At 42.8% G+C, this 20,234-nt stretch overlaps 1 protein-coding gene across 1 annotated transcript; it reads right to left on the reverse strand.

Moving 5' to 3' along the window:
• LOC133429905 (transcription factor Sox-10-like) lies at positions 1-4,540 on the reverse strand. The gene is made up of 4 exons (XM_061716677.1): positions 4,422-4,540; positions 3,368-4,062; positions 2,330-2,601; positions 1-2,202 (listed from the first exon to the last, which is right to left on the reverse strand). Exons 2-4 carry the CDS (start codon positions 3,808-3,810, stop codon positions 1,406-1,408), a joined length of 1,512 nt encoding a protein of 503 aa, XP_061572661.1. The 5' UTR covers positions 3,811-4,062; positions 4,422-4,540; the 3' UTR covers positions 1-1,405.
• Positions 4,541-20,234: the final 15,694 nt, after the last annotated feature.

A 20,234-nucleotide genomic window follows, 5' to 3' on the forward strand; every position in this document is an offset into this window, starting at 1 on the left:
CAATAATATTTCAACATTGCTTTTCTTGTAAGGAAGCAAAATACTCAAGTGAACATACTGTAGAGCAACATTTTACAAAACTACCCAGTATTATACAAAAAAAATGGAAGAAGCAAAGATGTGACACACAATAACGTTATTACTTATACATAAAAACAACTACATGGCAAAAGCGTTGATAAGACGGAATAAAGATGAAGTTGCAGCTTCACTTTTATCCGTTAAAAAAATAAAAAAAGGGAGAGTGATGCTTGAGCGCGACGTCCGAGGAAACTGTAAAGGTGAAGGCTCGGTCTTGGCCCACATGTGGAGCATTTGTACATGTGATTCTAATCCTTAAGTAGAACCCGGAGCTGGCCAATTATCTCGAAAGATTTGGTTGAGACTTTGCACTTATAGATTTTAACTCACTTACTGGATGAATCAAAAGTAAATCAGGGAACTTTTCCGCATTTAGAAGCAAAAAAAAAAGAAAAAAAAACTAAAGTGGAGGTTTTTCTTGCGCTTAAAATCCACATTTTTCTGATCAGGAATCCGGGATCGTACTTCTCCTTTTGTCAGGGACAACAAAACAGATAAAGGTTGAGGTAAACATCCAAGACTCAGTGACAGGTTAAAGTACATCTTTACGAGCTCTCTTTCCCTCTCTTTTTCCTATTTTTCCCCTTAAATGCTTAATTGTTTAGCTCAGTGAAGTAAAGGAAGGACAAAGAAAACAGCTATCTACAGAAAAGAAAGAGGAAAAACAAAGTTGCAGCTATTGTTTTCTGGCCATGAAAAGAAAAAAAAACCCGGGTGACATCTGAAATGAAGCAAAACATGCTTTTTAATTCCCAAAAGCAGTGGTGCAGATGTATGTGTGTATCCAATCCAGTCACAATAAAGTCCCCCCCCCCCCCTCCCCAGGACATCAACAATGACGTTAAATTTACTACTCATATAAAATAGCACAAAATCCTTTAGTTTGGTTAATAAAATCTGATTACGTCAGTCTGAGTCCATCTCCGTTGGCTCGCCCGTCAGCCTGTCGTTGGCTCGTTCCCAGTGTCTCTTTCACTCAACGTCGTACTGTACAAACATCCCGACTCGTGGGTTTCACCATGGCACACGTTTGTTAGGAGTTTCATGGTTCTGATTGGCTGCTGGCCGCCGTGATTCACACTTTTTGTTGTTGTTTCTGTGGCTGTTTGATAATCGTGTTAGGTCCTGTTGATGCATCCTGCTTTATATTGGCTAAAAAAAGTAAAAACCTCTAATATGGCACGGACACACACACACACACACACACGCACACACACACATACATACGCACAGATATGTACACAGTCACACGCTCTCACATATTTTCACAGACAGAGATCCACTCACATACTTCCCATATTTCCCTCTGCTCAGATGGTCGGCCTCAAGGTCTTGTGAGTGTGGTGTAAACAGGCTGCTCCCAGTGTGTGGGGCTGTGGGAGGGGGCCACGCTGGAGGGGTCTCCGATGGTGGTGTACAGAGGCCTCTGTGTAGGGCCCATGTAGGAGAAGGCTGAGTACAGCCCCGGGGCTTGGCTGGAGTGGGCGTAGTACGCCCCGGGGGCCTGGTGCTCGCCGTACTCGAACTGAGCCCTGGAGGCCAGCGAGGGGAACGCCGAGCCGTAGTGGGGCAGGCTGAGCGGGGTGTAGGTGACGTGGGCCCCCGAGGAGGGCGAGGAGGAAGCCTCGGCGTAGTGGCCGCCGGACGCCGACTCGCTCTTGATCTGAGCCTTGGAGGGGTCGGAGGAGGACGGCGAGGCCTGCGGCTGCTGCTGCTGCTGCTGCTGCTTGCTGAGCCAGGCCGAGTGGCCGCTGGCCGCCGCCAGGGCGTAGGCGTAGGAGGAGGCGGACGGGCTGGCCGTGGGGGCCCCGCCGGCACTCTGGGGGTGGCCGTTCGGGGGGAGGTACTGGTCGAACTCGTTGACGTCGAACGGCTCGATGTTGGACATTACCTCGTGGCTGATCTCGCCGATGTCCATGGTGCCGAAGTCCAGGTGGGGTTTGGCGCCCGATGACGAGGGGCCACCCGACGGCCCGTCGGCTCCCACCCCGAGGGCTCCCCGGGACCCCCCTGACCCTCCCGCCACTCCTACACCCCCATCCCTCTTGGCGTCTGACAGCTTCCCAGACTGGAGCTCCGTCTTTGGGGTGGTGGGCGGCGTGGGCGGGCTGTGACCCTGACCTATGAGGGTGAGACGAGAGACAGACACACGGTCAGGTGATCTTTGATGTTTTCACTTAATGTCATTTAGATTTAAAAGCCTGAGGCACAAACGTTGCGTAACATCCTCTTAGACATGCCAGCCTACCTGCAGGATGGTGGTGGTGGTGGTGGTGGTGGTGCAGGTCCCCCAGCGGGGACCCGGCCCCACCGTTGTGGTCCAGGTGCAGGGTCTTGTAGTGGGACTGGGAGTGGCTGGCCTCCCCCTCGCCCTGGCTGTCATTCTCCCCCGTCGTCATCAGTTTGCCGTTCTTGCGTCTCCGGGGCTGGTACTTGTACTCCGGGTAGTCCTTCTTGTGCTGCTTCCTCAGCCTCTCCGCCTCCTCGATGAATGGCCTCTTGTCGTTCTCGTTCAGTAGCCTGCAGGGAGTGGGAAAAAAAACAACAACAGAGGATTAGATTTTCCGGGTAAATAATTAACGCGACTTGAAAAATCACAAATATGCTGTCGATGCGCCACTGTTCCTATAAGCGCGTACTAGGGCTGTTCGATTTTGCCCAAAAATAAAATCTCGATTTTACCCATTGGGCTTTAAGTACAAATTTTGCTCTTATTAAACCAAAAATGAATGAATAAAGTGCAAAACTCTGTAAAATAAGTTGAAAAAAAGTTTTAAAAAATATAATAAAATATAAAGTTTTATCTCTGAAAAAAAAATCAGCAAATCAGCACTTGCAAACATACAGTAAGTTATATTTCCAATTAAATAAAACAAGACATTTTCTAATTAAACTAAACTGGGTCTTTGCATGCTAAATAATAATGCAACCCATGAAGGAGGTAAAGGTGTGTAATGTCAGTCATTACATTTGCTATTCACATTTGCAAGTTTTTTGCAAGGAACGGGAGCCGGTCTACCGCATCTGGCTTGAGGGATGCCCGGTGGCATGTTACAACGCCCCCTCCTACACTAAAGAGCCTCTCCGATGGGGCACTTGTTGCAGGTATTGAGAGGTATTTCCATCAATCATTAATATGGTATCAATCATTAATATGTGCAGACAAGGTAAAAAAAAAAAAGTGAAAAATCGATTTTACGACTTTCACATTTTAACATCGTTCTAATTACATAATCGCGATTACGATTTAAAATCGATTAATCGAACAGCCCTAGCGCATACACACCTCCACAGTTTTCCGAGGGTCTTGCTGAGCTCGGCGTTGTGCAGGTGCGGGTACTGGTCGGCCAGTTTCCTTCGGGCCGCCTGCGCCCACACCATGAAGGCGTTCATGGGCCTCTTGACGTGCGGCTTCGCCTTGTTTCCGTTGTTGACGCGCACCGGCATGGGCACCAGCGTCCAGTCGTAGCCGTCCAGCACCTGGCTGACCGCCTCCCGGATGCCGATGGGGAACCGGTCGTCCTCCTCCTCCTCCGACTTGGCTCTGGCTGCGCCCCCGTCCTCGTCGCCTCCGTCCCCGCAGAGCGGGCCGAGCTGGGACGGTTGGCCGCCCAGCGGGGAGTCCCGGCCGGCCGGGGGCCCGCCGCGGCCCGGGGACAGCGAGGGACCGTCGTCCGATCCCCCGGGACTCAGCTCCGCCTCGGACAGGCTGTGCTCCTCACCGGACATCTTTTTTTTTTTCCTTCTTTAATTTCTTCAGCTGACAGAAAACCTTCTAACAAAGTTATAATTAGGCTATAATATATATATAAATATATATATTACAAAGTATCCCAACTTTTCAGTGTTATAAAATCACTAAAATAAAGGTTTGCAGCCTCCAACGATTATTGCTGGCTCTTCTCTGGGAAAGCCATACTGATGCGTAAATGTGTCCAAATCCGTTCCGCGTCGCCTCCTTTTCGGAAACAGCAGCTATATCTATATATGAGACAGATATGGGAAACATTGAAGTTTTAACAGATTTAAAAGTACCTAATTTGAGAGACATTGCTTCATAGTTATGTTTTAGCGTGATTGAAAACTTCAAACTACAGGTGAACGGGCCTATAAACCAGAATCGTATCCAAACTTCATGCGTGGCCGATAATAATTCTGCTCGGACCAAACAATCACATCCAGACAACAATATTGCGATAGTATAAGGAACTTATTAAAATGCTTAAATCTCAAATGTCTCGAAAGGGAAATTATAATAGCGTACAGGGTACAAAAATACCGATATCAAATATCCCCAATTTATCTCCGAAAATTTTGTTTTATAAAATTACATAACTTACCAATTTAGATGTCCAGTGGTTCGGCATGGGAGTGTGTGTGGCTGACTGCAGAGCCGATGAATGGCTGCTCTGTGTGGCAACAGCGGAGCTTAAAGAGCGCCTTGTGAGAAGGACTGGGAGAAAAAAAAGTGATTGAAAGTGGAAAATATTCCCAAAACGATGGCATTCCAGTACACAGCCGGCCCCGCCTCCTCGGTGCCAAACCGCTTTCTGATTGGCCCTGTAATTATCCCGAGGCTCTCTGATTGGACGAGGAGCGCGGCCCCCCCTCCAACCCCCCGTTAATGCGCGTCTGTCCATCGCTGCCGCATTTCCAACAGTGAAGAGGTGAGATTTTTACCTCGGAGTGGCTTAAACGACTCTACACTGCGCCCATTTAAAAGCAGGAGAAGGACGGCTTTGTTAAATGTGTTAACATGTATCAAACAAATAAACAATCGCGAGGAAAGTTATTGCCCCGTGTGGTCACATCCTCGAGAAAAGAGAGAGGGAGAGAGAAAAACAAATGTCACCCATGAAATGTCAAGTTCAGCTCCAATCTAACCATTTTCTGTGGCAGGAATTCTCAATTTTGACTTCTCGTCTGGATGTGATCCAGCACATCTGCAATTAGCCTAAATTAAAACCATGACGGGTGTGCAAATACAGTCTCCAGACCTCTAAATAATCTCACAACTCGTTTGAATCCTTTAAATATCCATTTGAGTTATTATACACCCATTTAATTTTAGTTTAAAGTGGAAAAAAAAAACCTGATCAAGAGGGACTACTTTTCCTGATTTGTCGTAATGAAGAAATCACATGTTTATTTCGAGTTATTTCTCAGCTTCAGGTATCTTATATCATTTTTTCACTTAGTCAATATGTTAATTATGCATGATATTTAATTTTACAGTTGAATCGAGCCGTGCCAGGTGAAATGTTGTGGAAAAGAGCCTGAAAACACACTTAAATGTACTCCTCCTCCCAGAGCTGAGAGTTAGACCGGGACAGTCTTGAACTGAGATCCGGTTAAAGACTATTTGACAGAAAGTAGCTCAAAAGCAAATAAAAGTAAACAAAAATCAATCCCGATGAAGTTCAGTCGCCTAAAACAACCCATTATCTCTTTATGAACTGTTTTTTTTAAGTCTTACTAAATTATATAGATCATTTAGATAGAATATTGTTTTTGTATTGTTGTATTGAATATTGTTGTTTCTTTGCTTTTCTATTCTCTTTTTGGTTTTCTGGAGGCTGGTAGCCAAAAATAGAAAGTTGGTAATATAGGATAGGCTTTTATAAGCATTTTGCTTCAGCCTATGCCTTTTCAGTTATTGTTCAACACATTTTTTTGGTTTTGTATGAAAAGTTAATGCTGTGTACAATGTTTTTTTGGTGTTGTTTTGTGTTGCAATGACTGAATACTTCATTCATTCATTCATTCATTCATTCAATATCTACACATATAAATGACATAAAAGCAGGTGTTGGTTAAATTGTGGATCCTCTTCCCTGAACAACCACCATGCACGCGTGTTCTCGGCCCATCTACCTTTTCCTTTAATTTATAATAAATAAGTATTCTTACTCATTCACTCAGTCACACATAAGCAGAAGTAAGATACAATACTGCAAGAAATATCAACATCACCACAAGAATAGGAAGAATATGATAAAAAATCATGTTAATGTCATATCATAAAACACTGTCCAGCATGATGGGACACTTGATCCAACATCACCCACCCACCAGAACAATTTTTACTTGTTTTTTTTTAATTTTATTATGAATTATTATGAATTATGGATCCAAGACAGGCCGTTGTGGTTCGAGACCAACAGGTATAACCAGGTCAACAGTCCTGATCACAAACTCCTACTTTTCCACCAGTCTTGTTTCTGTGCGCGCGAGATGACCGATTTGTACACGCTTGTAGGCCGTGATATAAACCGTTAAAGCGTGGCCTGACGGAGAGCAGCATCCGACACACACACACGGACACACACACAAATAGAAAATGAATGCAACAATGACCCCTGTGTGTCCGCTGCCTCTCATGTCGGGCCCGACTCTCGGTTTTCTCCCTCTCTCTCCCGCTCTTCTCTTTGCTCTCTTTGTCTCCATCTCAGGTGAATTGTAGCCATGTGATCAAACGCCCAAGCCTCTATCCATTAACCCTCGTAAATGAAAAAAAAGAGGGGGAACAAAAAGCAGTTTTGTGCTGCAAACATGGGAAAAAAAATTGATAACAGAGAGCGATGTGTGCGTCTTTCTCCCCTTATGTCCGAGCGTAGACACAAGTCGCGCACACATTGAAAATACTCTGCGGCAGAAGAAGGGACACATGGATCTCTCGGTTTTGTTGGGTTTTTTATGCCCATCCTTGAAGCTGCATGCGACACTTTCCCGTCTCTCAAAAACCTGGATTTTCTTTGGGGGCATGCACCGCGCTTTTCGGGGCCCTGATGGAGGGATGGAGGATGGAAGGTGTGTGGGGGGTGGGGGTTATAGGGGGGGGACACCTGCACCCCCAGAGACCCGGCCAGCCGCACCTGGAGGTGTCTGAGGAGTGAGTTGAGTGTTTTAAAGTCAATCCTTCATCTGCGTTTGTTTTGCTGGTGTGTCTGTTTGTTTATTTGCGGATGAAGCCTGAATTATGGATCCGCGTTAAATCGACGCAGAGCCCACGCCGTATGGTACGGCGTAGGTTCTGCGTCGGTGTAACGCGGAACCATAAATCAGCCTTGAGACGCAAGTGCAGTCGGGGAGTGTTAACGCGTCAAATCTGTCGCCAAAATTAATGAAATTAATGAAGCATCTAGAAATGTGGTCAATATTTACCTTCAAGCCGTTTACGGTTCTTTAAATAACTTCTGCAGTTGTTGAAAAATAGTAATAGCTCATATTAATAATGGAGGATGCTTTGTTGGGTTGCAAAAAAACGGTTGGTTTAATGCTTGGCAACGATGCATGTCGTTTGTTTACATCAGTTTCCGTTTTAAATCAACTAAATTATTTTGTCTATATACAGAAAATTAAACAAAGGCACGAAAGATTTGATCATTTCGTTTTGGCGTTGAAAATATAAATATCTAATGTTGATTCTAATTGGTTTAAATCCAGCCTATCTTGTTTGTATTAATGTAAATACTGGGATGAGAGCATCACATTAATTAAAATAGTTTTCAATAGTCTTCTCCACCCCGAGAGGAACTGACATCCAGGAGGGGGGAAATGACAAACCATAATTAGCTATGTTTTTTTCCTTCAAGGTTTAAGGCCTGCTGTGTTTAAATACGCGCACGGCCTTTAAAGCGCCTCGCACAAGACATCACGCGGAACCAATTCAATTCAATTTATAATCGAATGTGTATTTCATTTCGATATAAGATATAAAGAGGCACGCGAATCTTTCCGTTGGGATGCGCGCATTTTGCTCCTGAATGAAATGTGCGTCAGATAGAGTCAGAGTCAAATAGTTGCTAAAAAATAAAAAAGAAAGAGAAAACAATAATTTAAAACCTTAAAAGGTTTTTAGTTCAATTTATTCGTCAGGGTAATAGTTTAAAATGTTGATTTTTGTTGACCATAGATTCAAAGTGTATTTCCTTTAATTTTAAGTATCTCAAAGAGGCCTAAAATACAAACTGTCTCTAATTTAAGTACTTCTTTTTTTATTATTAATTTTAAATTGTCCACATTTTAGAAAATGTTAAATATCAAAAATTTCTAAATTAATTTTTTCGATTTTGTTGGAGATGCAACTAAATTATTGAACATTTTCAGGTATTTTAAAAGACACTTTTTCAATGAAAATTCGATGAAAACTTATTTCTTAGATTTTTATTTAAAAAAAAGAGTCTGTTACTAGTATAAAAATTTTTGTCAGTGTTTAATGTATAGGAATGCCAATTTTTGGCCTTGTTTTATAGCGTTATTAAACTTAAAATGTCTTCATTTTAAACCCCCAAACTTTCTTTAAAATTCGTATTTATTTAAAAGAAAAAGTTATTTGCCTTGGCTCATAAAAACTGGATGTGCTTTAACTAATTGTTTTAACGTCATAAGTCTCAAAATCTTCATAAGCACAGGGGCTGACCAGCCAGCAGTAATGCATTGATTATTGATCTCTCACAACATCATAAATGTCTAGTTTGAAGCTCCCAGCTGGAGCCGTCCTACACCTGTTGCTGAAAGGTCAAACAGGAATATCACCATTTCCCTTCAGTTGTGCCAAGAATGATTAAAAAAAAGAAAAAACTGGGAAAGGACCAGGCTCACATCTGGCTCGCCATGCATTTTCTGACATTTTCTACATTCTGTGTGAAACTATCATGAGCCTCGGGGCAGCTGTAGCTTGTTAGAAAATAGAGCTCACATGGTTGCATCCGTCCCTGCACTAACCTGCCATGTGACTGCAGTAATGGGCCTCTCCATGGCTGCACAGACCACTGTGTCACAAGAGTTGCCTTCCTGTGGCTTCTGGGGGAGAGCGGGGAGAGGATGGGAGGATGAGGTCTCATGATCTTATGGAGGTCATTGATCCTGATCGGCAAGGGGGGTCAAAGAGTCAGCCTCAGGTGCAACGCCGCCTGCATCTGAAACCGTCCTGGGACGGATTAATTTATGTCAAGAGAACATTTTCCCATGAATGATCTTACGATCAGGCGGTGGAAAAGCTAAAGATGATCAAGTTTGGAGGATCTGTAAAACCTGGGTGGTTCCCAGGGGGGGGGGGGGATTACAGAAATCTGATAATAGATGGAGAGAAAATTCGAGAGAGGAAAAATGGGTAGATGCTAATAGTGTGAGAGAGAGAGTGAGAGAGAGGGATGCAGATAAGGGAAACATGCACAAAAGTCAAATATTCACATGCTGGGTCACATTCTGCATTAAAATGACGTCTAATTGGTGGAAAGCATTCATTCCTGTGTCAATAGCCACATTTGGCTTCAAATGAATGGCATCATTTGTTCCGAATGTTGATGAACTCAACAAGAAGAATCTGAATTTTTGTGTCAGATTCCCTCAGCCGCTTCAGCTTTCAGTGAAAAATGTCCCAAAGAGTTTAAAGCGGCCTGTTTGAAATTAATTAATCTGCAAATAACGGTTGTTCCTCAGTCTTTTCTTGTTTTGTTTTTGTTTTTGAGAAGGAGGGGGGGGGGGTTGTGGAAAACGCTGTAATTCATAAATGTCATTTCCTCAGAGGATCTGCGCTAAAGGCGGTTGAGGTCAATTCTTTTGCTCGGGGAATTCCAGCTCTTAAGCTAGAATATCAGCAAAACCGAATCTCATGTGACTCCCCCGCCAGTTTCTGGGACCTGTGCAGCAATCTCGCGGCCGTCCCTCATCAGGGTGATAACATCTCAGAGGGTTTCTGGGTTAGACCCATGAACTGAGGAACGCACCTCGTGACTAGGCTTCTTATGAAATGTTTATGTGCTGTTGGGGGAAAACAAATCAATAGATAAACAGGGGTTACAAATTAATTTCTCACATGAGGTATGTTTTTTGACCCACGCTGTTGAGAATGCCGGGTCTGACTCAAAATTTTAGTCTCCTCTTGAAATTCTGCTTCAAAGAAATTCAATTTAATTCAATTAAGTTGCATGGCCCCCGATAAACAAGGAGAGTAATCACAAGGACATTTATTGGGAAAGTCCACAACTTCAATGGTCAAGTCATTTGCCAGTTAAATCAAATTAAAATGAATATGGTGCCAGGTCATAAGAAATAAAAAAAAGTGGTTGGATCTTTACTGTGATGGAGCACCTTGAAGCACAAAGCGACTGTAGGAAGAGATGGGAAGAAACCGCCATTAGGAGAGGTTCAAGAAGGACAGGCATCTATCTCTACTGGTTAAAGGACCTGATTGATCCGATTAGGCCTCTACTGCCTGCTCTGGAAGAGGGGAAAGAAAAAGACGAAATAAAACCAGCAATAATAACATATACTTTATTTACACTAAGAAAGGAGAAGAGTGATGACAGAACCCAAAGCATCATGGCACGTCAGCCAGACACCTAGAAGTATAGCTTCATAACTAAAGGGATGGCTCCTGGTTACCAAAGCCAGCACTAACTCTCACCTTTATCGTAGAGGAACGTTTTAAGCTTAATCTTTAAACCACTCAATGTCGCAATACCGTATCTGACCACATGGAGGCAAATAGATCATAAAAGAGTCTGACAATACTGCTCTAAGCACTATGTCCCACTAGATGTGCACTTTGTCTCTTAATCAATCACCAACCATCTACATTCGAGGTCAAAATTCATGGGAAACTAAAATGTGTTAAAGTTCCTTGACTAGCCGCTAGAGGCTGGCTGCTAAAGCGAGTCAATCTCCGCTGACCTCCATGTTAAAATAGAAATAAACCTATTTACACCTGGTTCAAAAAATCGTTTTGGTCTCAATAATTTGATTTCACACCCTTGACAACTCACTTTTGTACTTCACCAGGAGAGTTTATATGAAGCATTAATTCTATTTCTAATATGGTTGATTGACAGTTGTCTCAGCCAATGGCTAGCTGCTATAACTTCTTCATCCGTAATCATGCTTAGTGAAAGCAACTGACCGTCAATTTTGATGTCACTGCTGAGTCAACATGTTGAACAGAACATTCTGCTGTAAATGTACATGTATGCCGGCAGCATTGAAAGATTTTTCGGCGGGGATCCACTGAAGGAGATGGCAATCAAAGCTAACTTTGATTAAAAGCTCCCATCAGCTTCCCAAACAACATGGCTGCGCCCCGTACGAACAAAATGAGGCTTCAAAACTGCCCTTCGTGAGCCGATGGGTCACGTGACTTAAAGGAGCTTGAGGCCGGATTGAGGCAGGATTTATGAAAAAAATCTGTATACGTTTTAAGTTTTCTAGTAATAATGTCAGATGAAGCGTTCCAAACCCAAAAGAATGAGCCCTCTAGTGTATCTCTCCTTTGCCTTGAACAGGCTGTGTGCTGCAAAATGTGCTGCAATTCGGTCCCGAATTTCCCGCGATGGCCTGCGGATGTGACGTCACATGACGCTGCATGCACGTTCTGCCCGTTCTCCCGTGCCGGCTTCACTGTTGGCTGCAGTACCACCGGCGGCCGTCGTGGTGAAGGGTGGCGCTAGAGAATCTCATTTCTTAAAAGGAGCCTCAAGCTCCTTTAACACTTAAACCAGAAATGGACATGTGGACTTTCTCGTGATATACCTCCACCATGTGGTTGTATGTGGTATTACTACGTAAAGTGAAAATAAAAGTTTGAAGGTGTCTCGTAAAGCAAACTGGGACTGGTTCGACAGAACCAAAGGCTCTGACTTTAGCAAGCACGAGTCCAAATAATAATAAATAATATGGTCCAAATAAACCTGCACTTGTTTCAGGACTCAGGACTGTTTATGGATAAAAACAAGACTGAAGTCCATTTTTTAAGCAGTAACGACGGTACATCTTTAATTTCACGTTAAAAAAAACATGAAGAGATTTTGCACATAACAATGAAAATTGGGTCAGTTTTCTTCTTTGTTTGGAGATTATTATCAAGAAAAAGTCAAACCTTGGAGCTACCTGAAGAAGAAAAGGTAGCTATTGTCATTTATATTTATATATACTGTCATTATATATGTCATTCGAAAACCGTGGCGGTAGTAGACTTTGTTTGAGTGTGATCTTGAACATATTCTGGTTGGATGAAGACTAAACCTTCAAAATAAGAGCAAAGTCCTCTGTTTGGCGATGCATCTTTAATAGACTTGTAGTCAAACCGAGACCAAGAAACTACGAAGAACAGAGAGCATCAAGACTAAGACGAGACCAAGACCGGTTCAGCTCAAGACCGAGACCAAAAAGAAATCTAGTTATTTCATCATCTTGCGTGAGTTGTAGAACATCAGCACCATCCTGGTTCAGCTAGTTTCCATATGAGGTTGTTTTCAACTGCAGCACAAGAGATCAAATATGTGTGGCGACTGCACTAACGCTATTAATACACTATTGGAGGATTGACTCGAGTGCTTTTAAGGATTGACACGACTACTAACTAGTCCCAAAGTCCTCTAACAGAATAACCAGACTCCAACACCCCCCTCCACCTCAGAAAAGTAATGAATAGTAAATGTTACTGATTTACATTGTACTTAATTTGTAGATGAAATGTGAATTTTAAATATTAGAGACAACACAATTATCTCAATTATCCGAGTCCGAGACATGGCGAGATCGAAAAAACCCGACGCAGAGACAAGACCAAGACCACAAAAAGGGGTCTCGAGACCTACAAGTCTAGTCTTTAATATATATTAGAGCTAAAGGGTTTTATATGTGAGCAGAATCTCTGGTCTTAATCCTCCAGCGAACTAAAGCAGCATTGAAGACCAGCAGGAGGCTGTGCGGAGCAGGTCTGCTAGTAGAGGACAACAGTAGCTCATTCTCGGAGTAACAAATGCAACGGACTTGCTTTTCTGCACCGCTCTTGAGGCAGGATGCTCCCGAAACAAGGGGGTCAAGTCAACGTCCGCAGGTGTCGTCTGGTTTTATCACTTGATTTGCACATCATGTAGAGTTTGTAAGTTGTGACGATGCAGAAACAAGCCATCCAAAAGGGATGAATGAAAAAAAAAAGAAGAAGAGATTCTGCTATCTGACCCCTGTCACTCCCTCTTCGCCCATTTTCACCCAGTGAATTAGTGCAGCTGCGCCACACTTAAATGGGTGCCACTCTTTTTTTTTTCCTCCTCTTAGAGTGTATGTGACTGACCATGAATCCTCCCTTTGTGCTCTGTCTGCAGAGTCCCCCCCCCCACCCCACCCATCACCCCCCCACCCCCCCTCTATAGTTTCTTGCCTTCTTCATCTTTTCTGTTTGGGAGAGAGGGGCTTCGGTTGCGACGGCGGCGGCGCTGGTGAGGTGGTGGTGGTGGTGGTGGTGGTAGTGATGGTGGCGGCGGCCGGGAAGAGGGTTGGGGGGGTAACTTGTTGGACCACATTCTTGTGCAGCTGTGGAGGCTGGTGCAGGGTGCAGGGTGGTGGGGAGGGGTGGGGAAGGGGAGGGGGGTGAAGAGCAGGATCATCATTGCATTGCAGGGCATCATGAATGGTCTATTGTTCGCTGGTTTGCTGCGTCCACATCTCTTTCTGCCACAACTTCAGCTCGACCGGGAGGAAAAGTGCACGAACAACAGCGAGATAAAGCATAAAAACAAGAAGAACAAATAAATCTCAAAGCCATTTGTAGGGATGGAAAATAAAAATAAAAGCAGAGATTTGAAGGCGATGTTTAAGGGAAAGGGGATTTGTGCCTCAGGTGCAGAAGATGCGGAGCCTCGGACCGTCGCGGTGATAAAGATGGGGATGATGTTTACGGGGACAATGATGGCATTCATGCTGCAGCTTTATGACCAGTCTGCCCCTCCGTCACACATGCCAACATGCTGTTTAGTCATATATTCACGTCAATAGTTAGTCACTCCTAAAATTCTCTCTATCTGACCAAATCAGCTATTATCGCCAGTGTTGCCTCATTTAATTCAGAAAATATGATTCATATTGATATTTCTGTCAAGTTCAATTACCGCTCCATTCGGTTATAAACAAGTGAACCGGGGGGCTGTTTTGTGTCTGGAAAGCAACTTTTTGAGATGATCCACATGCCCTCATGTCGATTATTATCATTTAATAATGAAAGTAAGATGGTTTTGCCGAAGCAGAGACAGGTGAAGCCAAACGAGAGCAGCTCAGGACCAGCTGAACCCAGGTGACCCCTCAGGTCAGACCTCCTTTAATCTCTTTCTTCAATCAGAACGGCTCAATTAACCTCCAGCTTATAGTTCTGCATATGAGAGGCTGCAGACAGCTTCATTAAAGAACCAGAACACACAAACACACACACGCACACGCTCACGTTTTTAGGGATATTGCTTCGTATTCAGGGTATCTCGGGGTGTGTTAAAGCAGAGGGAGAAAAGTGAGGATCTGTTGGCATAAAATCTGTCACTAACCCATCAATGATGATAATAATACAACATGTTTTCAGTAAGACGGCTGAGAGCAGCAGCTTTTCTGACATTTATGAACATTTAAGTGTTTTGAAGAAACAGCTTCAAGGCTTAAATTCTTTCGTTAATTTCTTGTCATATGCATTTTTTGCTGAAAGATTTTGTCTGAATGACCTCCCTGACCTCTTTTAATGTAATTTTCTTACTCTTGTCAAGCACTTGATGTCATTTGATCTCATGTTTTTGCCTGTTAAAAAACATGCAATGATTTGAACGCTCCAAATCAACTCATTAACTCATTCACATCCCGACTTCTTCACCTCCTCCAAGGGGCCTGGAAAGCTCAAGATCCCCTTTGATGTGTTGTTGTGCTACTTGCTGTTGGTCTCAATGATTGAAAAGCGCAAATAAAGCAACATTTTCTTAAATGAACAACAATCTGTGCGTGTCTTTTCAACGTCCGCGTAGGGGCTTTTATTCAAAGGTGCATTTTTTTTTTCGTGTCCTCTTGCGAGAAAAAGAGGGATGAAACAAAACGCAGAGGGAGAGAGGGCAGTTTTGACTTTCCAATCATGAGTTCTTCCTCAGAACATTTAATTAGTCTGTGTGAAGGAAAGAGAAAGAGGGAGAGGGCCCGAGGCTCTGAGGAAAAGATGACTAAATGAAAGAGCCCGTTGTTGTCCGTGCAGACGGAAAGATAAAAGGCAGCAACACAGAAAGATGGATTAGATATTTGGGAGAGGAGTGTGATAAATATGGTGATTTATTATTTACGCCTCATGTCTGTCATTTCGACTTCTCGTCTGTTTTTTTTCTTGTTTGTTTTTACGGCCGGCCTGAATGTGCACAGCTCCAGTTCTTCTGTGGGCCTGGCAGCAGATAAATGCCATGATGAACTTTACTAATCCCCTCGTATGAAGTGTTTTGTAACAGTCGCACAAAGCTGAGATGAAATTCTGATTGAATTAAATAGTAAGAAATGAAAGTATGAAGTCGAAGGGCAGTCTTTGGATAAAAAGTGTAAAAGAGACTCTGAAAAAATTTTAGCAGGCAAAATAACGTAGACATCCTTATGATTGGGTTAAAAGTTTGAAGGAATGTAGCAGAGTAACGCTGCAAAAGTAATTCACATGTCGTGAGGTGTTTTTTAAGTAAAAATCTTTACGATCAAAGACAAAATGTGCATTTGCAGAACAATTTGAGTTTTTCTGTGAGTAGTAACGAAGAGTTTGCTAAAAATCAATCAATTAATCAATCAATCTTTATTTGTATAGAAAATTCAAACAATCAAGGTTGACCAAAGTGCTTCACAGAAGTTTAAGCTCAATTTGATACTAAAACAAACACAGTAATAATTAAACACACAACAATTAAAAATTACTAGTAAAAACCCCAATAAAATCCCACATTTTTGCCCAAATGTCCAAGACGGGTTGATTCCACTTATGTCTGCACATGTCACCTGGGTAGACATTTCTTAAAACAATCAATACTTTGATATTAAGCCAATCATTACTTCAATGCAGGAAGTAATTTGGATTTTAACATTATGGAATCTGAAAACAACAGTTTTGCAGACCTTTAAACCAAATTTAGAGATTTAACTCCAAAAGCATAGCAGTAATTGATTTTCACTTCCTGCTGATATCATTTGCAATCAGTCTAGTAACATGGCCTCAAAACCTTTTCACTAAACAAGTATAAGATGCTGCAGGTGCGGAAAAACCAGGAAAACTTGGCTGGGAGTCAGAACCGAACACAAGCGGAGGGTCTGACGAGGAACAATGGGAACCGAGGGGGCGTGTATGTTCCCGGAGGTGGTTCCAGGTCGGCTCACTGGAAAGCGAGGAGGTGGCGGCAGGACTGCCTAGTAAGGTGACTTGGACTCAAAGAAGGAAAAAAACCCAACAAAACTAAAGCCTGGTCTACGCCGCAGACAAAAGGTAACTGTTGTCAAGGGATGGCGGCAATATATTCTGTTGTAGCTCCAAGTGATTTGTCCTACGTCACACATTGCCAGCAGTTCAACAAAGGCCGTCCGAAAGGTCATGTGACCAAAGGTTGCCTGATATAAATCTGACAGTGTCAGAAATCCCACACTTATGCGCCAATGACAAATGCGGCATGTAGAGTCACAGAAATCAATGCGCTTTGGAGAGAATTCAAAAGAATAAAAATGACATGTTGCTGTAACTTTTGTTTTGTTTTGCTTATTATTGTGGCTTGTGATGGTGCTGCTTTACATCCACGCAGGTCAGGAGGTCCAGTCACAATCCAGTCTGCACATACCGATCCTGACATTTCAGCCATGATGAGGCAGATCTAAGTCGTCCTGTGAGGGAAGTGATGAAACTTATATGACTGCAGAAATAACGGAGCCTTGTGTAGTTTTACGTGTTTCACTGAAACGTGGCGGCACGAACATATCCAAGACTCAAACACCTCAGACACGACAGACGGACTGCTTGCAGTCAGAGGTGTCAAAAGTATTCACATTCATTACTCAGGGAGAAGTATAGATACTAGAGTTTAAAAATACTCCTGTAGAAGTTGAAGTATCAACTCAAGTTGTTTACTCAAGTAAAAGTATAAAACTACTGGTTTCAAAACTACTTAAAGTATAAAAGTAAAAGTAATGTAAGGGGGAAAAAAGTCATTAAGGACAAAAGCCATTGAAAATGAATGCATCTTAGTATAATGCAAATATATTAAAGAACCATATATGTGTACTATTGAGCATTACCATGTTTTTCAGAGAGCAGAAGATATGATGACTAATTGCCTATAAGTATGGTAATGGTGCAAAAAGTCAAACTTCAGAGGCATGTTATCTTTTATCCTAACCTTTATTGGAATGAACATCCAAGTTTAGTTGCAGGAATCTGAGGGCAGAGGATGTAAGAACAAAACTGGACAAGAACATCTGAAACAACCACAACCAAATTCAATCTATCCAGATGGAGCAATTTAACTGGATAGTTTTTTTTTAAAGGCCGAAATGAAATAGAGTAATGAGGCTGTTTTTAAAATGTAAGGAGGAAAAAGTACAGATAATTACGTGAAAATGTAAGGAGTAAAAGTAAAAAGTCGTCTGAGAAAGTCGTGAGATAATCAAAATTTCTACTTAAGTAAGGTAACGAAGTATTCGTACTTTGTTCCTTGACACCTCTGCTTGAGTGCCTGTTAACAACAGATGACGTTACTGTGAAGGAGGGTCTGTGGACGCCGGATACCGACCTGCTGGCTGCAAGTTTCCATCCTTCTCATCCGTGGGAAGTTTACGAGCGTTACTTGCCAACTCTGCGTAAGACGTCATCGTCTCGGTTGTTGACATGCTACGAAAAAGACATTCCAGTGCTTCCATGAAGATCTCCAGAGGTTTTAAGGACACTTCTCTCTTTGTAACATTCATTTGTCAACTGTCTTTTTGTTTTATTTCGAATTCTTTAGCTGTTAATAAAGTGTGAGTTTAAAAGCTCAAAATCTCAATGTTTTCCTGTTAAACATGAAGATGTATGTCCTACGTTGAAACAAGCTGAGCACCAAAGTTTGTATACTGTTTGCACATCCATGTTTTTCAAAGAAGACGGTAAACATCTTTCTAAAGCAGGAGAAGGAAACTCCACAAGCACAAAGTCCTCAAAAGATTTAACTGGAATTTGGTCCCGTTCCCCCTGAGAGGACTGCTGGAGCCGAGTCAAGCCTGTGGGCCTTTTTGATCATGCGTATCCTTTCATCTCCACCTACAACCTCTCTATCGGACCGAGGTCAGGGCTTTGTGGTGGAAACTCTTCAGTCTGCTGTCCTTCAGCCACTTTGTAACCAATCTGGATGCTGAGACTTATTCTCCATTTGTGAAGACTCATCCAATCGCAAGTGTTAATTATTTGGAAGATGTTACTTCAATATATCTTCAGAGTATTCAGTGTTTTGGTGAATTTCTGCAGCACAGCAGCCCCACACCATGAGACTTTCACCCCCAATACTCCACACTTGGCAGGGGTGGAAAATTAGGCGGTTGCCTAGGGCCCCAAGTTCCTGAGGGCCCTGTAAAATCCTCAAAACGAAAAGAAACGGCGCAAAGTGGCGAGAGTGGAAGAGGAGAGTACCGTAATCGAGAAGAGAAAACACAACACAAAAATAAAAAGAAGCTACCCAAAAAGCTGAAAAGAGGAGGAAAATTAGAAATGAGAAGTTCTCATTTTAGAGGCCTGCCTTTGCCTTGGGCCACAAATTTCTTAAATCCACCACTGACACTTGGGATGGTGCTCTGAGGCCTGGCAGTGTCTCCCTTTTACCTTAAGACAGTTCAGTTTTAATTTCATCAGGCCACCGCACTAATCTCCAAATTAAGATCTTTGTCCTAATGATCAGCTGCAAACTGTAATCCGGCTTTTTTTTAGAGCGATTTTGGAGCAGTGGCTTTCTCTTGCTGCGTGGTCTTTCAGCTCATGTTTTACTGCAGATAATTGTACTCTATTCAAGGTTTCAGTCAGCATCTTTTCAAGGTGAAACTGTCTCCTTCCTCTGGTGGTATTTCAGGCAGCTGGATATTTTACCATGAGGATGAACCAGACTTGTAAAAGGTCCACAATTCTTCTCCTGATGTGTCATGGTTAATTCCTTTTTTATTTTTTGCATGATGTCATGCAACGAGGGCTTCGTGTTTAAGATGGGCCTTAAAATACATCTGCAGCTGCACCGGTAATTAACTCAGATGGAATAAGTCAGCCAATCAAAAGATACTGATGCCAAAACATCATCACGTGAGATTATCCACGTTGTGTAAAGCAAACTTAATAAATGTAGCGTGTCATTTTATTCATAGAATTATAAAGAAAGTCAAGAAATGATTTACTTCTGTTATTATTTGGAAATGTTACAAATAAAAAAGACTTCAGGATTCCTAAGTGATCAATAAAAAGAAAAAAGGCTCTTCACTTTACTGTGAGATATAGAAAATAGATTTAAATACAATAATGTGCCTTTTGATGAACCATTTGTAATTTTGAATGTCTCTCGGCTTCTGTTTTTGTTTATTTTATTTTATAATTAATTCCTGATAGGGTTAAATTAACTACTGAATAAACAGACATCCAATTTGCAGATAATTAAATTAAATGAGAATAAATGAGATATAATGTCTGATTTCAGAACTTTAAAAAGCATTGTGACAAGATTATGAGACCTTAATTTCCTTATTAACATGCTAAATTAAGCTGTTTTTGTTTTTATTAGCTGGAGTAAGAGATGGACACACGAAAAAATATGTGAAAAAAAATATATACCAAACAGGCAGAAAGGTCCGGAGGATGTTTTTGCCCTGTGGTGTTTCCCAGCCGGCCTCGGCGGGCCTCTGCTGCCGAGCAGAGCGGCGCTGCAGCACAATGCTCCTCTGTCTCGGCTCCCAGCGAGCTGCTCCACGGCTCCACAACAGACAACAGCTCATTATGGAATCAAAGATCCCCGACTTCAGCTCCCGGTGCCTGAATACCGTCCCCTGCTGAGCGCACACAGCCTGTCACCAGCCCCGGCCGCACGGCCCGAGGCCGCAAACGGCCAGTGAGGCCGGAGAGGGCACGCACATATAACCGGGTGTCACGCACATGAAAGCACGTGAACGCACTCACACACTTAACGTACATGAGGGCGAACACACGGCACCTTATTAGGCAGGATGCTAGTCAGCCATTAGAGAGGTCTCAGAGGTCGCCCAGCTGCTCACCTCGAGAAGGTTGATGACAGGAGGATGGGGCGATGCGGATAATTAACCGGCATCAGAGAAGAGCTGTGGAGGAGGACGGGGAGAGGCTCACGGCAAAGAGGGGTGACATCTTAAAA

The sequence above is a fragment of the Cololabis saira genome, chromosome 1 (assembly GCF_033807715.1).
Source record: "Cololabis saira isolate AMF1-May2022 chromosome 1, fColSai1.1, whole genome shotgun sequence".
Taxonomy (NCBI): Eukaryota; Metazoa; Chordata; class Actinopteri; order Beloniformes; family Belonidae; genus Cololabis; species Cololabis saira.

Excerpts from the sequence above, each read along its gene's own strand:
- LOC133429905 (XM_061716677.1), bottom strand. The coding sequence starts at position 3,810 with ATGTCCGGTGAGGAGCACAGCCTGTCCGAGGCGGAGCTGAGTCCCGGG. Across the intron at positions 2,602-3,367 it reads ACCCTCGGAAAACTGTGGAG|GCTACTGAACGAGAACGACA; the intron begins GTGTGTATGCGC and ends CACTCCCTGCAG. Across the intron at positions 2,203-2,329 it reads CCACCACCACCATCCTGCAG|GTCAGGGTCACAGCCCGCCC; the intron begins GTAGGCTGGCAT and ends TCACCCTCATAG.